This window comes from Myxocyprinus asiaticus, chromosome 17 (genome assembly GCF_019703515.2).
Source record: "Myxocyprinus asiaticus isolate MX2 ecotype Aquarium Trade chromosome 17, UBuf_Myxa_2, whole genome shotgun sequence".
Classification (NCBI taxonomy): domain Eukaryota; kingdom Metazoa; phylum Chordata; class Actinopteri; order Cypriniformes; family Catostomidae; genus Myxocyprinus; species Myxocyprinus asiaticus.
The window spans coordinates 45,148,543-45,163,826 of NC_059360.1; the positions used below are offsets into that span (position 1 = coordinate 45,148,543).

Genomic DNA, 15,284 nt, shown 5'->3' on the forward strand with positions numbered 1-15,284 from the left:
CAAAATGTGTATGTATGTATATATTTTCGGATGGTACATTTCCTGTCACATTCACTGGGAGCTTCTCAATACTCAAAATTATGCTTCCTCATTTCCTCACTCTTCCGTCCTTCAGCACGTAACCTAGAAATTGCCTGGAGTCCATAATCATGAATGGCATACCAGTTCTCTAAATGCACCATGAGAAGGCGAGGACAGCAGCCACAGATCTAGAGTCAGCTGTTTTCTTCTCACTAGTTATCCAGTAAACCAGCAGTTACGAGCAGTCTAACCTCTGTGCCATCCATGGTCTTTCCTGTTGTTATGACCGTATTATTAAAAATGCTACTGTTAAACAATGGAAGAACTATGGTAAACTTTTATATGGTCAAGTAGCCTACAATGTAGAATGAAGGACCTCCATGAATCATGTTCTATCCTCCTCCTGTTCTGATGCAGAAAACAGATTTACCTGTGCAGGTGTTATAAACTGCCAACATTGTTTTTCTACGCCTCTCTATTTTATGTAAACCAGTCCAGCCTGTTCATGTCAGATTTTTTTTTTTTTTTTTAACATACTCCATTTTGTGAAAGGAAGAAAATGAGTCTGTGTTGAGAACAACATTAGGAGAGAAAAGCTGTGTGTGAATATTGTGAATCAGAACTGATTAAATGCAGACTAACAGTGTGGATTTTTTAACTATGTAGTTTGTTTGATTTTCAGACAGAGGTAAGTTTGAAACAACACATATCTGGGTTCATTATCATGCACTGGTTAGAAAATATTCATTTACATGTCTTAATATTTATAGTCTACTGGAATGTCAAATTTTTTCAGATACTGTAGTCTCTGTAGTGAGAGTTTTTCTAACTTTCTTAACAGTTTTGAAGTACCTGTTTAGTTACATTTACAGTCAAAAAGAAATAACAAAAGCAGGACTTTCTAGTGAAAATGCATTTGTATTGATAGTTTAGTAAAGTAATTTAAATAAAAATTGTTTTATCTTAATTTATCAAAATGTGATGTGTAATTTATCAAATATTAAATGACTTCATCCGGATGGCAGTTGTCTGTTGGCTGAGGATCTCAGTTGTTAATATAAACAAGGTTGTACTGAGGAATCAGGAAGTGAAAAGGTGCAGGTACAAGTGTTGCAATGTCCACTTATTATAAGAGACTTATAATGTAGTCGCTTATAAATATGGTAAGTCACAGATAGTGCCTGGCCCCATTAAAAGGGATAGTTCACCCAAAAATGAAAATTCCCTCATCATTTACTCACCCTCATGCCATCCCAGATGTGTGACTTTCTTTCTTCAGCGGAACACAAATGAAGATTTTTAGAAGAATATCTCAGCTCTGTAGGTCCATACAATGCAAGTGAATGGTGACCAAAACTTTGAAGCTCCAAAAAGCATATAAAGGCAGCATAAAAATAATCCACAACACTCCAGTGGGTAAATCCATGTCTTCAGAAGAGATTTGATAGGTGTGGGTGAGAAACAGATCAATATTTAAGTCCTTTTTTACTATAAATTGTCCTCCCTGCCTAGTAGGTGGCGGTATGCTCGAAGAATGCGAATCGCCAAAAACAAAAAAGAAGAATGTGGAAGTGAATGTGAAAATGGAGATTTATAGTTAAAATGACTTAAATATTGATCTGTTTCTAACCCACACCTATAACATCACTTCTGCAGTTATGTATTGAACCACTGGAGTTTTATGCTGCCTGTTTGTGCTTTTTGGACTTTCAAAGTTCTGGCCACCATTCACTAACATTGTATGGTGTTCAGCAGAAGAAAGAAATTCATGCACATCTGGGATGGCATGAGGGTGAGTAAATGATAGAATTTTCATTTTTGGGTGAACTATCCCTTTAACGTGCAATCAACCACTAAAAGCAGCTATCAAGCCATACTCTACATCATGTAATTATTAATCGTTGTAGTTTGTTTCTTCTTTGCATCTGTTTCTTTCTTTAGGGTTGCTTATTTATACTTATTTTGGTGAGGTAAGTTGCTTACACTGGTGTGATTATTACATTTTACTTACCTGCAAAGGGCGATGTTAATAACAATAGATACGTATATCTAGAAGCAGTTTTTGTTTTAAAAAACTACAAGATTGTTCAACAGCATGCATCCATCTCAGAGACTCAAATTACTTGTTACACGGCTCTCTGGAATACTCAATTCTGATTGGTCAATCACTGTATTAATCAGTCAAATATTTCTGAATAATGACTTCACATCTGGCCCCAAACTGATATTTAATTTGTTATGCAGGTATTGTGGTTAACTTTCCTATTGTGCTTCAGTTGTCTCGTATTACTCTGCAATCACTTCAAGTAAGCTAATAAAGTAATTTCAACTGAAATCTATATTTTATGTCCATTTATTTATTTATTTAAGTAGCCTCCGATTTGCATCAGGGTTTATTTTTTGATAAAGACTAGCTGATTGTACATTTTCCGTACATAAGAAAACAACAAACAATACTCTCAAAAAACACAAGAATTCATAAAATTTCATTTCATACATGTTTCTCTTTTTGATTTTCCTTCCTGTAGGCATATTCATCCTTTTTAAAGCCCTGCCTCTACAATGAGTCTCTATGAGGAGAGAGAGGAGGGAGGTGCTGCTCAGACACGTAAAGCAGCATTTCCAGAACCCAGTTGTGTGTCTATGATGAGTAATATGTCCATGCCTACTCCCCCTGCATTGAGTAATTGCCCAGTGACCGCTGACCCTGTGTGAGTATAAACATAATGGAACGGAATGAAAAAGGATGTTGAATCAGGAACATTTTCTATTTGTGTGCATCATTAAACTACAGTATATCAGGAAAGATATTGCTAAGAATTAAATCACTCCATTTGTGATGACATGAAATCAATTATCCACTGTTGGCATATAGTAGAAATCATTGGAGATAATCTTGACAGCAGCTACAGTATAGATTTGTTTCATAATGGCATCGCAGCTGATTTTCGGACAGTTTTCAGTCATGAGCACAGAAAAACTATCGGTACATCCCCTACCACTAACTGACACATCTCTAAAATTGGGGTCATTTCCTCAACTTTTAATGCTTTTCTCATTGTTTTTCTTTGTTTCTCTTTTCATTTCACTGTTTTGCAGATTGGAACATAATGATGTGATCAGACATGTGTCCCAAGACCTACAGAAGGATTCTCACCAACCAGTGGATGATTTCCTGCAAAGAGTCAAAGACAAACACAAAACCAGCATGAAGATCAAGTATGAGAGCTTATTTGAAGGAATTAAACTACAAGAGAATCAAACTCTCCTGAACAGGATATACACACAGCTCTACATTATAGAAGGAGAGAGTGAAGGAGTGAATGAAGAACATGAGGTTTTACACATGGAGAAAACACCCAGAACACAACACTCACACAGCACTCCAATCTACTGCAGTGACATCTTTGATCTCTTACCAGAACCAGGATATAAGATGAAGAAAAGAAAGAGGAAAGAAGAAATAAAGACAGTTCTCACTAAAGGCATTGCTGGAATTGGAAAAACAGTCTCTGTGCAGAAGTTCATTGTGGACTGGGCTGAAGGAAAAGCCAATCAGGATGTAGATTTCATGTTTGTGCTTCCATTTCGAGAGCTGAACTTGATTAAAGATGACCAGTACAGTCTTCACAAACTTCTGCTTGACTTCCATGCTGAACTTCAAGATCTGGACTCAAAGATTTATGATGAGTGTAAAGTTGTGTTCATCTTTGATGGTCTGGATGAAAGCAGAATTACACTGAAGTTTTCAGACAGTAAGAAAGTTTCTGATGTGACTGAGACGTCATCAGTGGGTGTGTTGATGTCAAACCTCATCAAAGGACATCTGCTGCCCTCTGCTCTCATCTGGATCACCTCCAGACCAACAGCAGCCAATCAGATCCCCTCTGAATACATCAACTGTGTGACAGAAATCCAGGGATTCAGTGATCCTCAGAAGGAGGAATATTTCAAGAAGAGAATCAATGATGAGCATCAAGCCAGCACAATCATCTCACACATTAGAAGAGCAAGAAGCCTCCACATCATGTGCCACATACCAGTCTTCTGTTGGATCTCAGCCACTGTGCTTCAAAACATCCTGAAACAAGATCACTGTGAAGAAATCCCTAAAACTCTAACTGAAATGTACATACACTTCCTACTCATCCAGATTAACATGAGGAACCAGAAGTATGATGAGAAAGATGAGAGAGATGCAGAGAAACTCCTGCAGTCCAACAGAGAAGTGATTGTGAAGCTTGCTGAACTGGCATACAAACAGCTGATGAAGGGCAATGTCATGTTCTATGAGGAGGACCTGAGAGAGAGCGGCATAGACGTCACTGATGCCTCAGTGTATTCTGGGATTTGCACTGAGATCTTTAAAGAGGAATCGGTGATTAATAAGAGAAAAGTCTTCTGCTTTATACATCTGAGCTTTCAGGAGTTTCTAGCTGCTTTCTTTGTGTTTTACTCATATATAGTAAATAATATGGAAACACTGAAGTTGTTTTTGTGGTACAGTTCTGGGGAAATCTCTTTGTATAAGCTACTAAAAGCAGGAGTTAATAAATGCCTGGAGAGTGGAAATGGACACCTGGATCTTTTCCTTCGATTTCTGCTGGGCATCTCACTGGAGTCCAATCAGAGACTCTTACAGGATCTACTGACACACACAGAAAACAGTTCAGAGAACATCACGAAAACAACAGAGTACATTAAAAACAAAATAAAAGGTGATGAACGTCTCTCAGCTGACAGAACCATCAGTCTGTTCAAGGACTATAATAATCATCTTTCGGCTGACAGATGCATCAATCTGTTTCTCTGTCTGCTGGAAATGAATGATCAGTCTCTGTACAGGGAGATTCAGAAGTTTCTGAAATCAAAGAAACACTTAGAGAATTATCTCACTCCTGAACACTGCTCAGCTATAGCCTACATGCTTCAGATGTCAGAAGTGGTGCCGGATGAACTGGATCTGAAGAAATATAATACAACAGTTGAAGGTAGAAGGAGACTCATACCAGCTGTGATGAACTGCAGAAAAGCTCTGTGAGTATTTACGTATGTGATTAAGCTAACTTTGTGTCTTTTGTTAAGAATAAGGTGCCATTTAAACCTGATGTTTTTCCATTGTTTTTCTATGTAAACACATGCGCTAGACAGATTTCTTTCAGTGTTGCCTTATCTGCTTTTTATAAGTGACTTTTGGCTTGTTTTTCCATAAAGTCACTTATTGATGTGGATAGTCGTGGTTCATTTCCAGAATACAGTTGTGTTTTTTTGGGCTTGTTTTTCCAGATATTGGGATCACTTAATTCGCTTGTTTTGGTGAGACAAGTCACGGCTGTTTTTTTTCCAAGCCAGGTCGCTTGTTTCTCTTGTGAGATCTGGCAACCCTCTGTTGCACTGCGTTTTGCTGTTTTTTTCAGTGTCTACACTGTTTTTCATTTGTTTTTCTGTGTAAACATGCACTACACGCTGTTTTTTTTAGTGTCTCATACAGGGGTGCCACAATTTTAGACTTGGTGTTGAAAAAAAAAACTTTTAAAAACACACCTTGAGAAATTATAAGGTTATGGCTGTAACCATGGTTCCCTGAAATTAGGGAACAATTGCTGCATCATAGCTGATCCTATGGGGTTATCCCCTAAGGCGTAGCCATTCTCTGAAAATCTTTAAAATCTCACAAATTTTAATTGGAAGATAGCACTTTGTCCTCGCGCATGTCGCAGGCATATATAGAGGGGGTGCATAGCGCTATCTCTTCAGAATATTTGACTGAAGGGTGCAATCGATACTCGACCCTTGTAGCGAAGATTCAGTAGCGCGGCCATCTTACGCAGCATTTATTCCCTCATTTCAGGGAACCATGGTTACAGTCGTAACTTTATCGTTCCCTATCAATTCAGTCATGAATGCTGCATCATAACTGATGCTATGGGGAATGTATACCATGAAGCCATGCTACTGATTCACATGCGTGCCTACTAGCTATTGGGGTAGCAAAAATCACCAACAGAGTCTCCTCTTCGCATTGCAATAAGAATGGAGAAGTAGAATGATGAATGGATGGATAAACATGGCGATGACGCTAACCGGATCGGGTAGCGCAGTCATCGCAAGATGAATTAAATCACTACCATGTGTGGATAAGTATAAATAAGGGACTAACCAAATGGGTAGTGAAAACTTATATAAAGTGACTGCTAACTGCGGTTTATGAGATGACCATGTATAAATAAGCTGGTAGTAAGCAGCAGAAAACACAGTTTAACTCTCCTAACTGTGGCGAATTCTCCAAGAAGCTTGGAACATCCTATCTGTCAACGACCAAGAAAAACTGTGTCCAGGTGTACCTAGGAGAATTGGTGCTGTTTTAAAGGCAAAGGTGATCACACCAAATATTGATTTAGCTTTTTTATGTTTACTGGACTTTGTATGACATTAAGTGATAAATGAAAACTATTTATGTCATTATTTTTGAAGACACCCTCACTATGCAACATTTTTCACAAGTGCCTAAAACTTTTGCACAGTACTGTATGTAAGCCACGACCGCCGTGTTGTCAGTTCTGATCAGAACATGAAACCCCTGGACGGCTGGTCGGAAAGTCATTAATGCTAGAAATACACAGAGTAGCTCCAGACAATGTATTTATTTTATCTTTTGTGCCAGGTCACCTGAGCATCTGTCCAGGTGCCAAAGGCTGGGCATCCATCGCACAGGGCTCCCCAGTCCGTGTTCGATGCATCCGTCGTGACCACTTTGCATCTGGACACTTAACTGAGTGCCACGCCCGTTTGATAGAATGTGGGCATTTTTAAAACGGCTAATGTGGCTAGACAGTAGCATGTCACCACAAGACGTAAGCGGCCGTGTTGCTATGAATGATGAGGTACAGTACCTTCAATCTGAGCCAGCAGTGAAGTGGTCTAATCCGCAGTAGTCCCAGCGGTTTGTTGAAAAAGCTTCAGTGGAAAAAAAAATGTTCCCAGATTGAAAATGTTCATGGAATGGAATAAATACATTCTTCCGTCAGGCGTTCCATCATAGAGACTTAGTTGAGATTCATGCCTAGCAAGGAAATCTGACGGCTGGCATTAACATGCTCTTTGACCAGCTGACTTTCAGTCCCAAACGCTCCAAATATGCAAGTAACAGGTCGCTGTGTTTGCAAACTTGTTCCTCTGACTGTGCTAAGAGCAACCAAGGTAATTCATAACGCAAACTCCACTCAGCCTCAGTGGAGCGAGCACCGCATCGACACATTTCGTGAATATGCGAGGAACCAGGGATAAGCCGAAAGGTGGGACTTTAAACTGTTAAGCAGTCCCCTCAAAGGCAAATCTCAAGACTGCCTGTGATGAGGGGCTAAGTGTACGTGAAAGTAAGCATCTTTCCGGTTGATCGATACAAACCAGTCCATAGGATGAACGTGAGGCAGAATTTGTTTAAGTATTCATTTTGAATGAAACCTCGCTAATGCTCGGTTCAAGCGTCTCAAATCCAAAATGGGACGTAATACTCCATACTTTTTGGCAACTAGAAAACAGCTGCTGTGGCACCAGCTGTGGACACTGTTGCTGATACCATCTCTATTGCGTCTTTTGCGAGATTTAATATCTCAGTGCTGAGAATCGGCGTGTACCGCACCATTACGGTGGAGGACATAACGGCATTGAAAGGAGGTGACAGCCTTGCAAATCATAGCATGTAGTCGTGCTTGAGCATGTGGCAGAACCTAATTTCCAACTCGTGACAGCTGGGAAAGTGAGAGGGCTATTAGGCGATATCGAGGTGCCTAAAATCTCTGCGTTGCGGCACAGTGTCAACAAAGTACAAACAGGCATTGAAATGACCTGAGTCAAGGCACTAACTTGTTCCCAGCTAACAGCAGCAGGGAAAGCGAGATGGCTATTAGGTGATGTGGAGGCACCTAAAAACTCTGTTGCAGCATAGGCCGTCTCCTAGCATGTTGTCAACGATAGTAAAAACAGGGCGAACCATCCTGCGTTACAGAGGAAATGACACACTTTGTTCCCGGCTTGCAACGGCAGGGTAAACAAGAAGCAATAATCACAACATGGTGACAGCGCCAGAGACTTGAACTCTCACTGAATCGGGAGAACATCAAGCCATAATAAGCTGTTCATGCAGCTCTGGAAGAACAGCACTGGCGGTGAAACTCTGAGGCATTTTTACGGAAATTACGGGGGGAAATTACATGTCCACTAATGTAGCCCAGTGACAAAGTATCCCTGACATAAACCATCGTGAATGATTGCAGTGTGCCTGAGTGAGCCGTCAATCGTTATGGAACAGGCGAGGCCGCTGGATATGGAGAAGAGGAGTCTCTGCGCTTTGTGTCCTGTCCTCGCTAGATATAGGGAGGAGATGGGGACGGCATCAGCTTCCTCAGAAGCAGGTCGAAAGCAAAGCATTTGAGTATTACGTGCTCGCAATAGCATGATCAATCTCAATGAGCACTGTGTGCCAGGCAGGGATAATGTTTGTGACATAGCACCCCTCTAATCATAAACTCCGCTGAACATGATTGCACCATGCGTACGTTATACAATCCCGTTATACAATTTCACTTTTGCTTTCAGTTTCGTTTGCTCTGCTACTTCATATGGGGTAAACGTAAATTAAAGTCAACATGAAGCCCCGTTCACAACCGATTTTGCTTCCATTTGCTTCCAAGTGAAACAAGCTATTAAAAAAATTAACACTCCACCCACCTAAACTAAATTATAATACAGTACCTCACACTGTGACTCCTCCATCAAAGTATCAAATCACACTGTATTCTATTACATGACAATAATGTGAAAAGAATTCAGAGGCTGTTTAAAAAGCAAAAATTGTCTTAATTGCAAAGATTTATAAACATAAAATGATAATCTAGCATTGATATAAATCAAATCAAATGAATGGCCTTTGGGATACTGTTTTTGGGTCAGTGTTATAATAACTTATCATCATAATAAAAGACTAATTCAAACAAATTTGGTATGATTGACAGTTAATATTCAGACATAATTAACTTTTTTATGTAAAACAGAATATTATTCAAGTTAGCAATATGTGATCAGTGCTGTGTGCACAATATTTTAACCCATCATCTTATATTTATTGAGCTGCATTTATTCCTCTGTTATAGTCTTGCTGGCTGTAATCTCACAGATCATTGTTGTGAAACTGTGAGCTCAGCTCTACAATCCTCAAACTCCCCACTGAGAGAACTGGACCTGAGAAACAATGACTTGCAGGATTCAGGAGTGAATCTGCTCTCTGATGGACTGAAGAGTCCTCACTGTCAACTGGAGGTACTGAGGTCAGTGAGTAGTTAAAATAATCAGGTACTGGCACTGCAATAATAAATGACCAAACAGTAGCTGTAAGAGGTTTCTCTAAGGCTCATATATGTTGCAATATGTGCGCAAAACAACTTATGTTATGTTAAACATAAAATAGGTTGTATAATAGTATTGTATTATAATATGCATTAAGTTTATTATAACAATTCATTTGGTAAAAAAAATGCAACTACATTTCTGCAATGCAAATCTGTTACACGTGAAAAACCAAACCTAATACCTTGTATTGCCAACTCAGTTTACAAACTCATATAGTTCCATAACGTATAGTTCCACAACGAAATGATTTTAGTTCAGGTACTACAGTAGTTCCACATTTGTTGTGTGGAAAAATGCCTATTGTCTCAGTGTTGTAACTGTATAGTCTTAGTCCGACTGAAGTATTGTCTTTATTATCTTGTTTTGAATTAATAAAAGCTGCAATTTGCTTGAACATCTGTTACAATCACTGTAATTCTCCTTAAAGTGTACGGTATTCACTATGGAAGAATTGTATGTTTTGTAAAGCTACTTTCTAATAATTTTGTTCTTTCCTGTTTAGATTGACAGGCTGCAATCTCAATGATCAGTTCTGTGAAAGTTTGGCATCAGTTCTTCAATCTTCAAACTCCCCACTGAGAGAGCTAGACCTGAGTAACAATGACCTGCAGAATTCAGGAGTGAAGCTACTCTCTGAAGCACTGAAGAGTCCAAACTGTCAACTGGAAATACTGAGGTACTGTATATAATAACAGATAAAAGAATAGTTATTATTTACCCACCCTAGTGTCGATCCAAACCTTGTGTTGTGTAAATCTGATGTTTATTGTAAATTGGTATATGTCTCATCACTGTCATGACTGCTATGTTTGTTGGAACTGCACCCAAGACTTTCACCCACTATTGCACTTGTGTATATGGTTGAGTGACAATAAAAGTGATTTGATTTGATTTTGATTGACCTGTATGCTGTTATTTTTTCAATGGAACCTAAAAGGAGAATTTAAGCGGTTCAAAGAGATAACATCTATCAAGCTCCAAAAAGGACAGAAACGTATCATAAAAGTAGTCAATATCACTACATACCAAGTCTTCTGAAGTTATACAATAGCCTATACATAAATTCTAAAGTGAAAGATCATCTTGACTGTTTGTGTTTGTAGATTATCTGGCTGTATGGTGACAGAGGAAGGCTGTAGTTATGTGGCTTCAGCTCTGAGTTCAAACCCTTCACGTCTGATAGAGCTGGATCTGAGCTACAATCACCCTGGAGAATCAGGAGTCAAGCTGCTTTCTGATAGACTCAACAATCCGAACTGCAGACTGGACAAACTCAAGTATGTTGAGCAGAACAATCGTACCTGGGGTATAAAATCCTTGAAATCCATTATGGATTATTAATTTGTCCATTTTAAGTGATGTTTTGTTTACTTGCAGTCTAGTGCCTTAATTAGTGTAATTTCCATCTCTAGGTGTTAATAGAGTGTATTATGTGTCTTTTATAGTGTGGATCATGGAGGAGAGTTCAGGATTACAGCAGGACCACAAAAATGTAGGTCGATACACACACAAACACACCTTAATCATTATTGTTTTGTTATGAAAGTTATAATCTCTCATCATGTTCAGATGCCTGTGATGTTACACTGGAACCAAACACAGCACACACTCAACTCTCTCTGTCTGAGGACAACAGAAAGGTGACATATGTGAAAGATGAGCAGCATTATCCTGATCATCCAGAGAGATTTGATTACTATCCTCAGGTTCTGTGTAGAGAGAGTCTGACTGGACGCTGTTACTGGGAGGCTGAATGGAGTGGAGAAGCTGATATATCAGTGGCATATAAAGGAATCAGCAGGAAAGGAGAGAGTAATGACTGTTGGTTTGGATACAATGGGAAGTCTTGGAAACTGAACTGTTTAAATAAGTGCTTTACTGCCAGACACAATAATAAGAGAACGGCCATACCTGCCCCTTCACCCCGCTCTAACAGAGTAGGAGTGTATCTGGACTGGTCAGCTGGAACTCTGTCCTTCTACAGCATCTCTGACACACACACACTCACACATATACACACATTCCACTCCACATTCACTGAACCCCTATATGCTGGATTTGGGGTTAATGGACCCTCTTCACATTTCCGGGTTTGGAATGAAACTATAGAAGGGTAATCAGTGGTGTATAGAGGAAAATGGGAGACTCTGACCTTTATGATCTAGGACCTTTTTATAGTGCATGCTGTTGGTTGAAGAGATTGTAAATCTATCCCTCACAGTATCATTTTCATTCCTGCCAAAAATTAAATAAGTGTAGCCTATTAAGGTGAATAAGGTCTGTTATTCGGATAGTTCAGTGAATTTGTGTAGATGCAACAGGCAGAAATTTTAGTATAGTGACATTCCTAGAATTAACTGAGATTTTAAAGGTATAGTTTACCCAAAAATGAAAATTATCTCATCATTTACTGACCCTCATGCCATCCCGGATGTGTATGACTTTCTTCAGCAAAACACAGATAAAGAATATCTCAGCTCTGTAGGTCCATACAACGCAAGTGAATGGTGACCAAAACTTTAAAGCTCCAAAAATCACTTAAAGGCAGCATAAAAGTAATCGATAAAACTCCATTAGTTTAATCCATGGCTTTTGAAGCGATCCAGTCATTTTTGGGTGAGAACAGACCAAAATGTAACTACTTTTACACTGTACATCTTGACATCTGCAGTCTCCTTGGAGTAGTTTTGACTGCACCCAGCAGCTAAACAATTTGCATAAATACATTTGATTGAATAAGATGTGATAAAATGCTCACCTTAAAGTTGCTGGTTCATGCTTTGAAGAAGAGTGTAACTGAACTATGCCCAGATAATCAAACAGCCTATCAAATCTGTATGAATTGTGAGGTGTCCATTTTCATGAGGATTTACGCTAGTTCTCTACATTGCTGAATCATATTAGAGAGGGAATTCAACTGCAAAAAGATTTAAATTTTACGACTCTTCATTTTCTAATCCATATAGCTCCAAAAGTTGAACACCTAGAAGACTGAAGCCACTCTCATCTTGACCAGTCTGATTTGTGAATTTTTTCACAGCAGTTTGTTTTCCTGTCAACTCTTTTTAAGTCCATAAGTCGGGAAGGTGAAAAATAAGTGCTCTTAACATTTAACGGCTATTTCCAGTAAACACACAATCTGGGTTCATGCAAATTCACTTGTATTATATAGAACCTGATTTGTGAAAACTTTCACGATCACATTTGGTCACGTTCGATTGTGTCTTACTGCTCTACCCCATTGCCTTGTGTAATAATAACAATATAGGCTGTGCCAATGGATAAATCCATCAGAGAAATCAGCTTATCATTCTAAAAACTAAGCACCTAGATGGGTCACAGTAGGCTCAAATAGGCCTTCATGATTTGTGAATTGTTTCACATATCAGTTTTTGTCTCTTAACCCTTTTTTGAGTTCTGTAGTCAACAGTTTACCTGAAAAATCAGTGTAATAAGCTTTGAGAGGTCACATTCTGCAAAAACATGATAATTATGATAGAAAAACACTAGTTTCATACAAAACTGGATATGTGAAAACTTTAAAAAATTGAATTTACTCAGTTTGATGGCTTCTTGCATATTGGCATTGTAAAATACTAATTTTCTAAGCCATAAAACCAATAAACGTCTTATAATTCTACAAAATGAGCACCTAGATGGGTCACACTAGGCTTAAATAGACCATCCTGATTTGGGCATTTTTTCACAGATCAGTTTTAGTCATTTAACCCCTTTTTTTTTTCTTTTTTTTTTGGGCCTACAGTTTACCTGAAAAATCAGTGTTATAAACATTGAGAGGTCACATTCTTTATGAAGGGAAAACATTAGTTTTACACAAAACTGGATTTGAAAAAAAAATTGATTTGACTCAGTTTGATGGCTTTGGTTGGTTGTTGACAAATAAAATTTTGATATGGATGATACAGTATGTCAACTAGCTAGTCATTTTATTTAACCCTTGTGCAGTGTTTGGGTAATTTTTGACCCATTTTGTTTTGGTTTCTTTAGTAAAAATGGTTTCATTCATCTCAGTGGGCCAAGGCTTGGTTACTTTTTGCCATCTGAACTCACAAAAAAAATTGGACTGGATTTGATGAGTTTAGCCCCCGTGACAAAAAGGTAACACCCGTGGTGTTCCGGGTCATTTTTGGCCCCCCATAGGAAATGAATGGGAAAGACTAAAACACAGAGCAATTATCACACTAAGCCTATAATGCTGATTTCTCAGGTAAACTGTTGACTCAAGAACTCAAAAATGGGTTAAATGACAAAAACTGATATGTGAAAAAATTCACAAATCATGAAGGTCTATTTGAGCCTATTGTGACCCGTCTAGGTGCTCAGTTTTTAGAATTATAAGCTGATTTCTCTGATGGCTTTATCCATTGACACAGCCTATATTGTTATTATTACACAAGGCAATGGGGGTAGAGCAGTAACATGCAATCAAAAACGACCAAATGTGATTGTGAAAGTTTTCACAAATCAGGCTCTATCTAATACAAATGAATTTGCATGAATCCAGATTGTGTGTTTACTGGAAATAGCCGTTGAAAGTGACGAGCGCTTATTTTTCACCTTCCTGACTCATGGACTTAAAAAGAGTTGACAGGAAAACAAACTGCTGTGAAAAAATTCACAAATCTGTGACTGGTCAAGATGAGAGTGGCTTCAGTCTGCTAGGTGTTCAACTTTTGGAGCTATTTGGATTAGAAAATGAAGAGTGGTAAAATTTAAATTACCAATTGCAGATTGGAGAATGATGTCATCCGAATTCACAAATCATGAAGAATCACATGCAACATTATTTACATGTCTACGACAGCGCATAGTGGATTTATAGCCAATCGAAGTCTGAATTTCAAACCGCAAACTATCTTTACTGTGGTTTTAAGCATGGCTGATGTTATGAGAGCGATAGTCGGTCTGCGCGTGCGTTCATACAGAGTACATATGCGCTCATGCACGGTCTGTCAATCAAACAAGCGCGCTCACAATCTCACTTTAGAGTCACTGAACACGGCGCGAATCTGTCCAATCTCATGAATAGCTCACCAGAGATACAGTATGTACTCGTCATGACAACAGTATTTACAGGTAAAAAAAAAAGTTTTTCCTGCAGTGACGGCATTGAGACGCATTCACGCAAATGCTTTTTAGCGATCTACTTTTGCGCAAAGACTTTATGACTTGTCACTGAAGAACTTTTGGTGCTAATTTTGAATATATCGCTCTTGTTTTTGAACACATCTCTGGTGCATGTGATGGTGAACACTCGTGTTTGTTAGTTGACAATCACAGTGACAGCAGATCTGATCTAGGCTATATAAAAAAATCTAACTGTTACACCTCTTATGATTCAAACAATTACTAAAAGGGTTAGTTCACCCAAAAATTTAAATTATCTCATCATTTCCTCACCCTCATGCCATCCCAGAGGTGTATGACTTTCTGTCTTCTACTGAACACAAATAAAGATTTGAAGAACATTTGAGCTCTGTAGGTCCATACAATGTAAGTGAATGGTGTCCAGATCTTTGACGCTCCAAAAAACACATAAATGCAGCATAAAAGTAATCCATAAGACACCAGTGGTTTAATCCATGTCTTCTGAAGTTATACGATAGGTATGGATGAGAAACAGATCAATATTTAAGTCCTTTTTTACAATAAATATCCACTTTCACTTTCACATCTGTAAGCCACATGTGGCACCTGTTTAGTTTCACTTTTTACATTTGAAAGTGAAAGTGGAGATTTATAATAAAAAAGCCAAGGACTTAAATATTGATCTGTCTCTCATCCACAGAGCTCTGAGAGAACATTCTTCCTATAAAAATGTTAACCTATATATA

The 15,284-nt window shown here is 38.5% G+C and overlaps 1 protein-coding gene across 4 annotated transcripts; it reads left to right on the forward strand.

The window, feature by feature from the left end:
- The first annotated feature begins 574 nt into the window (after positions 1-574).
- LOC127454815 (NACHT, LRR and PYD domains-containing protein 12-like) lies at positions 575-13,685 on the forward strand. 4 transcript variants are annotated; one of them, XM_051722254.1, is made up of 10 exons: positions 612-709; positions 1,963-1,991; positions 2,266-2,327; positions 2,550-2,732; positions 3,121-5,058; positions 9,174-9,347; positions 9,932-10,105; positions 10,533-10,706; positions 10,875-10,921; positions 10,999-13,685. In XM_051722254.1, the coding sequence occupies exons 4-10, from the start codon at positions 2,584-2,586 to the stop codon at positions 11,544-11,546; spliced, it is 3,204 nt and encodes a 1,067-aa protein (XP_051578214.1). In that variant the 5' UTR covers positions 612-709; positions 1,963-1,991; positions 2,266-2,327; positions 2,550-2,583; the 3' UTR covers positions 11,547-13,685. The 4 variants fall into 4 exon arrangements, with proteins under 4 accessions (XP_051578216.1, XP_051578214.1, XP_051578215.1 ...); XM_051722255.1 differs by lacking the exon at positions 1,963-1,991 and having other exon boundaries at positions 670-709; XM_051722256.1 differs by lacking the exons at positions 1,963-1,991; positions 2,266-2,327 and having other exon boundaries at positions 575-709.
- The last annotated feature ends 1,599 nt before the right edge of the window (positions 13,686-15,284 follow it).

What these genes read in the sequence shown, in the direction of transcription:
- LOC127454815 (XM_051722256.1), top strand. Translation starts at nt 2,584, where the DNA reads ATGAGTCTCTATGAGGAGAGAGAGGAGGGAGGTGCTGCTCAGACACGT. An exon ending in TGTCAACTGGAGGTACTGAG is followed by an intron (nt 9,348 to 9,931) that starts GTCAGTGAGTAG and finishes TTTCCTGTTTAG; the next exon opens with ATTGACAGGCTGCAATCTCA. An exon ending in TGCAGACTGGACAAACTCAA is followed by an intron (nt 10,707 to 10,874) that starts GTATGTTGAGCA and finishes TGTCTTTTATAG; the next exon opens with TGTGGATCATGGAGGAGAGT.